Source organism: Coregonus clupeaformis, chromosome 6 (genome assembly GCF_020615455.1).
Source record: "Coregonus clupeaformis isolate EN_2021a chromosome 6, ASM2061545v1, whole genome shotgun sequence".
Lineage (NCBI taxonomy): Eukaryota > Metazoa > Chordata > Actinopteri > Salmoniformes > Salmonidae > Coregonus > Coregonus clupeaformis.
The window spans coordinates 600670-608085 of NC_059197.1; the positions used below are offsets into that span (position 1 = coordinate 600670).

The window sequence follows — 7416 nt, forward strand, 5'->3', positions numbered from 1 at the left end:
AGAATGCAAGAGTGTGCAAAGCTGTCATCAAGGCAAAGGGTGGCGATTTGAACAATCTCAAATATAACATCTATTTTGATTAACACTACCATATGTGTTTTGATATCTTCACTATTATTCTACAATGTAGAGAAAAATATATAAAGAAAAACCCTTGAATGAGTAGGTGTTCTAAAACTTTTGACCGGTAGTGTATATAAACACCCAGTCATTCACTGGGTAAAACACCAACGTTTTGGCATCACTGTGCCTTCTTCAGGGTCAGTGATGCCAAAACATAGGTGTTTTACCCAGTGAATCACTGGGAGATATATATATAGTGTGCAACTCTCTATTTGTTTTTATAGGTGGCTTAGTTGGTGCCATGCCATAAAAATAGAATACCACAATACAACTAAAAAGCTGGAGATGGGTACAGAGGGTTTAATCTCCTTGTTTAGCAGAGGGAGAGGAGCAGTAGCGTGGAGAAAATGCAGAGTTTGAATATCGCACCATGCGTGACTATCTTTGTCTGCATGTGTCTAACCTAAAAACGTAGCTAGGTTGGATGGGTCAATTCATGCCTATAGAAACTAAAAACGTACAAAACATTCCCTTAAAACATGATGCAACATCCAAACTTTTCATTCACCCAGGCCAATTGCAGTGGTCGTCTCAAACCTCTAAGGTTGGATATAATAACACAATGCTTTTCATGACTCCAGCGTGTAGGGGGGATGGATGCTAATAATAAAACGGTATAGGTCTAGACATGGCCTGATATGCGTTAGGTCCTCTTGCTGCCCAGTCTCTTAAAGACATTGACCGACCCTACGTCCATCTGAGCCCCAAAACTCTCCCCTCCTCCAGCCCTGGTGCTGCTGCTGACCTTGGGGCTAGCCAGGGCCAGGCCTGGCCGGGCCTTATTTCTGGTGCTGGTCACCCGGCTGTCCTGGGTGTCGGTGGGCGGTGGGGAGGCAGGGGGCTTGCCCAGCCTCTGAAGCACGCTGAGCTTGGCAGGCGGGAGGCCATCGGGGGAGGAAGAGGAGGAGGGAGAGTCAGTGGGGGGGAGTTTGAACTTCCCTCCTAGGCGGCGGAGGGTGGTGGGGGCCAGCCTGGGGGCCACAGGCTCTTTCTTCTGGGAGGGAGGGAGTCGCTTGAGGACGCCAGCGTACTGTAGGACTGAACCCTCTCCATCACTACCATCCTCCTCTTCCTCTGCTCCGTCTCCATCAACCCTTCCTGCTGTTCCCTGCTCCTCCTCCGCTCCGTCTGCTCGGCCCAGACGACTGAACACACCCGTGGCCTGGAGAGAGACGGACCATGAGAGCAGAGAGGCCATGCCCTACCTAACACTCAATGTCACTCACATTAGACACACATGTAACGTGTCAAAAGAGAGGGCTCACCTTGCTGCTGCCTGTGGTGGTATCTGCCTTGGACTCGGCTCCCAGTCGCTCAAACACAGACATCCGCTTGTTCCCTTTTTATGGGTAAGAGAGATAGAGTTAAAAAGAGAAATATACTGTCACACACAGAAATGTAAAGAGACACACAGAAAAAGGGGGATGGTGGGTTCTAGTGAGGGATAGGGGAAATCTTTATCATGTTAAGAGAAAGACATTCCAAGCCCCATTTCCTTTAGATGCATCTGTCCATAATATTAGTGGGATGAGCATTAAAGGAGGTTGAATGATTAGTCTTCTTGGTTCACCCTGGCCAGAAGGTGAGGCCCTACCTTTCTTGGCCTGCTGGGCCAGGATTCGGGCGGTGCGTGCCGTGGTGCCTTTGGGCATGTTGATGATGTACTTGCCTTCCATCTCTGCAGTCACACGCCGACGCTTCACTGGCAGACCGTTCCCCTCGTCAGCAGGCCGGCTCAGCACTGGGAAAAAGAGAGAAAGGATGGGGATGGGGGGGAGAGAGAGAGAGGCAGAGAAGAAAAAGGGAGATATTGTGGGAGGGAGACGGAGAGAGTCAGTGTGACACATCTATGCTAGGAAGTTTGCGCCTCCTGCTACAGCAGATAGAGTGAGAGAAGGCCAGTCCACACAGAGGGTGGAACAGGTGGGTAGCTACCTGCTTTGCCACTCTTGGCCTGTTTGTTCGACACGGTCACAGAGATTGCCCGGTTGTCAGGGTGATGGGCTGGTGTGCTTGGCGGTGAGTCGTGGCTCAAGGCGTTGGCAATCATACGCGTGGCGGCTGCAGAGGATTATAAACATATGGTGAGCATTCTGGGACAGAATTACCCAAGTGGGTGCTGCTACTCATTGGTGGTGGAAGGGGTGACTTATCACAGTGTTAATCCCTTTGAGAAAAGCTCTACATAAAAGGCAAATCACTGGTATGACATTCATAACGGTTCATTGATTTGGAATTAAAATACTCACGGGTGTTGGCAGTTCTTCGGAGTTCGGTCTGAACGCTGGACTGTCCTGAGGTTATGGCCTGTGTGGCCATTTTGCACATGTCCTGGAGAGGGGAAAGGGAGGGGGGAGACAGGCAGCACTGGAGTAACTGCTGTCAGAACTGCATTAAAAGCAGCAAGTCTTTTGGCAAAGCACCATATCTCTCTCGCATGAGCTGTAGTGCTGCATTGGAGAAAGTGCTCCCAGGATGTGCCGAAAGCTCTTTAAATTAATGATACAACAGGGAGTGATGGTATCTTTCAGCCCATCATTTCTCTAGACCGGTGGTCTACCAACCTGTCGATCGCAATAGACTGGTCGATCTTCAAGGCATTCCCAGTGGCTCTGAATAAGAGCATACTCTACATAAGCCTTTTCCTTACCTGTCGGTAGACCTGTTTGGCATGTTTGAGGATGGCAATAATGTCACCGATGACAGTGATGCCCAGGTCCATCATGATCTCCTTACTGAGGTCCATCAGCATGTTCTTCTGGATCCTGCAGAGAGAGAGAGCGCACGAGAGGGGGGAGAGCGAGATAAATATTTCATTCCTACTAATAAAAGAATGGACGAGAATTTGTTCTAAATTGATGGTAATTATTCATGACTTGGATACCAATAATCAAATAAAAATGCCTGACAATCTTTCATTTTGAGGTAAACTGTTCCAGGCCAAGGAGTTAAGATGGCCTTTATTACCTGTTGTCCACAAAAGACACGGCATAGTTGACAGCCAGACCAGCAGGGATCCCAGCATCCTTGAAGAACTGGATCCACTCCGAGGTGGCTGAAAAGACAGAGGGAGGGGGTGTCAAAAACAGTTCAAGTAGCTGATACAAACAAACACCTTGACTTGAATTGCTGAAGTGTGTCTTAACTTTTAAGAGCTATATTACAAAAGTGATCATCTTAACATGTATTTTGACCAACATATTTTTTAATGGCAATACTAAAAACCATCAAACGTATTGACCTTCAAAGTTCAAACTTAAAGCCATCTGATTAGGCTAGATCCATTTACAGTGAGATCCAATGGAAAATGCCAAGTGGACACCCTTGGGACCGGACCGCATGCTGAAGTCAGTCAACACATGCTGACCTGCCAGCTGGGTGTTATTTATAAAACCATGATGGTGCTTCTTGTGGTGAGAGCGAAATTACACTGGGGTTCATAGACACATTTGATATTGCCAGTGTTTCCACCAGAGCAATACTTTCCCCGTCAAAGCGGGTCAGTGAGGTGGAAAGGACTTCATTTTACAGTATCAGGGACAACAAAATGGTTTTTGAATTAAACTGAGTGGTCTCTGGTTAGCTAAATAGAGGGAGAGACAACAGGCAGCTAAAGTCAGTCCCAACATTTGGGCCCTGGTTGCAGTGTGTGGGCTACTCGTCTGGAACACATAATGTCACTACTTGCTAACTAAACTAGTTAACCAACCGTTCTGTCTAGGTTTAATGTCACGATGGCCTGCACGAAACGTATGATAATGTAACAAGGCGACCTTTCGGTAGTTGTTAGGACTAGCGATCTACCTACCCTCCCCTGCAGCACGCTAACGTCAGCAAGCTAAATGTGTAGTGTGTGGATGTGGGCTAGCTAACTAGCTACTACTAGTTGACTTGTTAGCCAATTTAGCTAGTTACTGTGAATGAAAATGTTAGCTAGATTAGCTACAACTTCGTACCCATCAGCCAACTCGGTGGCGCCAATGATTATCTAGTAATCAGTCCCACTTATGTTCGTGGTAAAACATTTTTTACTACAAACAATAATGATGCACGAGCAATTTTGAATAGTTAACGTTAGCTAGCTAACCGGCTAACGTTAGCTACATTCTAGTCGGCACTTGACCGTACACACTATGCTTGCTAGGTAGACATTGAGAAAACGGTATCTCTACATTCCGAAAAATAACTAAACATCCTTACTCCGTATCCTAAGAATAATTGTTAACAATTAAATGTTTTTGAGTCTTTATAAGCAATCTTCCACGTCATCTTGGCCCTTTTATGCCACTCACCTGTAGTTACGGACGCCATGTTTACAGAAGAACAGCTGCATCCAGGAGAAAGCTCCGTTTGTGACGTAATTTCCGTTGCATTTATGAAGTGGCATATTTTCACCACATGAGTGCAGTGTAACCCTTCAATCTACAGCCATAAATTTTCGTTCTTTTTTGGAGACATTTCAGTGACATGACATTTTATGATAGAGGTGAGGTATGGGGCCACACCAGTTGAGGCTGGTGGGAGGAGCTATAGGAGGACGGGCTCATTGTAATGGCTGGAATGGAACAAATTGAACAGTATCAAACAGATCAAACATATGGAAACCACGTTTGACTCCGTTCCATTTATTCCATTCCATCCTCCACAATGAGCCCATCCTCCCAAAGCTCCTTCCACCAGCCTCCACACACACACACACACACACACACACACACACACACACACACACACATACACAACAAATCACCTTGACAATATGTTGCTGTTTATTGAATGCCATTTTCTCGACAATAAAGATTTGGACGGTAATATAAACAGTTATGGAGGGGATAGCTCACTCAGCTTTCACAGTCTATCAACAACAACAATGAGTAAAGCTCCCCTCCGTCAAGTAAAATAAGAGAGAATGGGGAAAGGAGTTAGAATGGGGTGGACACAGAGAGAGAGAGAGAGAGAGAGAGAGAGAGAGAGAGAGAGAGAGAGAGAGAGAGAGAGAGAGAGAGAGAGAGAGAGAGAGAGAGAGAGAGAGAAATATGACAGATATACTGTCATAACATTTGGTCCATTTGAAAAAGATAGACAGTACTGTATATAGTCAGAGGTTAAATTAATTAATTCAGAAACAGATGCAAGAGAAAGTTATTGAGCATTACATTTTATCAATTATTATACTTATTTTATGCATTGAACAAGGACAAATGTGTAGTTATCAATGCACCATCATTAGATCTATCACTTGAGTAAAGGTATTTGTACCACTGACGCAGCACCCTTTCAATATCCTCCAATAAAACCTATTTAGTTTTGGGCCTCACCTGTTACAAATAGTCTCAAAATGTCTTGAGTATAAATTCCCGTAAAATGTCTGTGTCCATTTTCATTAGTCACTGCTGATCACAACAATGCAACCGTTGCTTCACAGAAAAAGACAAACATATGTTTACATATACAGTCAGAAATAAACTTTATAGAGAAGGCATTCGAGGAAAAGACGAAGGTTCTATTGAAGGAAATAACAAAAATATCAGTCACAAGGCATCAAAGGAAAATGCAAAGAAATTGAGGGGTTATAAATATTTCTTTAAGATTCATATATTTATAATCAAGGTCTGCCCCTCAACCTCCACTCAATTAGGTCAAGACCTCTTGGCCCAAACATAGATACTGGGCTATGTGAATTAAACGTCACAGTACAGTTTATAACAGGGGTTGAAAATCACAACAAAACATGAGCACACTGGACATAGCATAGAAGAAAGAAAGTGCCAGAAGACTTCCGGCACTGTGTAAATGAAGCTCTTCAGATTATTTACTACATGTCTATCCCAGAGGATATGAGTGTTGCATTTCAAAGTTTCAATTTCAATACATAACATTGCAAATTTGTAACTCATGGAAAAATAAAGCATTTGTCAACCACGCAAATGGTAAAATACCTCTTGTCTGTTTCAGTCAGTCATATCAGATATTTGTATGGAGGCAGGTTCACTGATACAACAAGGTTACAGAGTTTATTTCATCATTGCTACATATGTCCATGGCCCATCTCAACTTTGATTGTTAGAAAAGGAAATTCAAAGATGACACCCTCTCAGTTCTCTCCCTCTGCCACCTCAATCCTCCTCTCTCTCTCTCTCTCTCTCTCTCTCTCTCTCTCTCTCTCTCTCTCTCTCTCTCTCTCTCTCTCTCTCTCTCTCTCTCTCTCTCTCTCTCTCTCTCTCTCTCTCTCTCTCTCTCAGCAGGCCTCCAGTGATGGTGTGAATAAACAGATCACATGAGGGAGGTGGTGTGAGGGCAGTATTGGCCACCAGCCTGGACACTGCAGAAAATGCCACTTCCTGAGATGAGAAAAGAGAGAAGGGTAGGAGAGGAGGGGGGTTGACAGTGAGCAAGCATCTGCAGTGCAGACAGACACTCTTGGATCGTACAGATTAGAAAACTTGACCTATGTGAACTGGACCTCATTTCCTGATCTGTCCAATGCTAACATAGGTGCGTATTCTTCCAAACCAGTAACCGGGTTTACAGGGTAAGACAAAAATGACATAACATTCTCTGAGAGAATGCATGGTTGGGATTCAAGAAATCAATGCAACACTGTTTAGGGTGTGAAATAATAAGAATATCAACGGCATGAATATTCAAACATGCTCTCGTTCAGTGGAAGAACCATGGTATTGTTATTTTTGTCCAACTCTGGAGACTCTTCCAATGATTTTGATGGAACAGGAACCATGGACCTCAACACTGATAAGTTGTAAGTGAACCTGCCAGAACAGGATGTTCTATGATAAGTTCATCTGATATACTATAAGTACCACCACAAAACCATTCTGTACATGAGCCATACTTATCCAGACCGTGCCATCTATCAGTGTAAACCACTTTCACACGTCATCAACAATGCCATGGTAGGTTCATGGAAGGAAATGAAAAGGCATGGAAGTTTGTCACTCAAAAAAGGCATATGAGGCCTGTTCCTTGTCTTACCACTTGAAGCCTGGCACTTAAGTCAAATGTTTTGCTTCACAATCAAAATGGATGGGCCCTCTTTTCAATTCACAACTAAGACTTTAGCCCATCTAATGATAAGCAAAACAATTGTGTATCTATCACACCTCCATTGATATTTAAAGTTATGCAACAATAACTACTGTGAGGTGAATTTTTGTTATGAGAGCAACTCTCGAAAAGCTCTCCAAAAATGTATGTTGATTGAATCACATGATAATAAGCTACTTTATTGAACAAGAATGCAAACTGGACTCTAACAGACTGTTCTCAGCAAAAACA

The 7416-nt window shown here is 44.0% G+C and overlaps 1 protein-coding gene across 2 annotated transcripts; it reads right to left on the bottom strand.

The window, feature by feature from the left end:
- c6h19orf47 (chromosome 6 C19orf47 homolog) lies at positions 1-4465 on the bottom strand. Of its 2 annotated transcripts, none has more exons than XM_041878792.2 (8): positions 4416-4465; positions 3091-3178; positions 2774-2888; positions 2373-2454; positions 2059-2184; positions 1793-1864; positions 1389-1462; positions 1-1285 (listed from the first exon to the last, which is right to left on the bottom strand). In XM_041878792.2, the coding sequence occupies exons 1-8, from the start codon at positions 4432-4434 to the stop codon at positions 767-769; spliced, it is 1095 nt and encodes a 364-aa protein (XP_041734726.1). In that variant the 5' UTR covers positions 4435-4465; the 3' UTR covers positions 1-766. The 2 variants fall into 2 exon arrangements, with proteins under 2 accessions (XP_041734726.1, XP_041734725.1); XM_041878791.2 differs by having other exon boundaries at positions 1718-1864.
- Positions 4466-7416: the final 2951 nt, after the last annotated feature.

Coding starts and splice junctions, on each gene's coding strand:
- c6h19orf47 (XM_041878791.2), bottom strand. Junction 2,185..2,372: donor CCGAAGAACTGCCAACACCC/GTGAGTATTTTA, acceptor AATCCTCTGCAG/CCGCCACGCGTATGATTGCC. Junction 1,286..1,388: donor CCACCACAGGCAGCAGCAAG/GTGAGCCCTCTC, acceptor GTCTCTCTCCAG/GCCACGGGTGTGTTCAGTCG.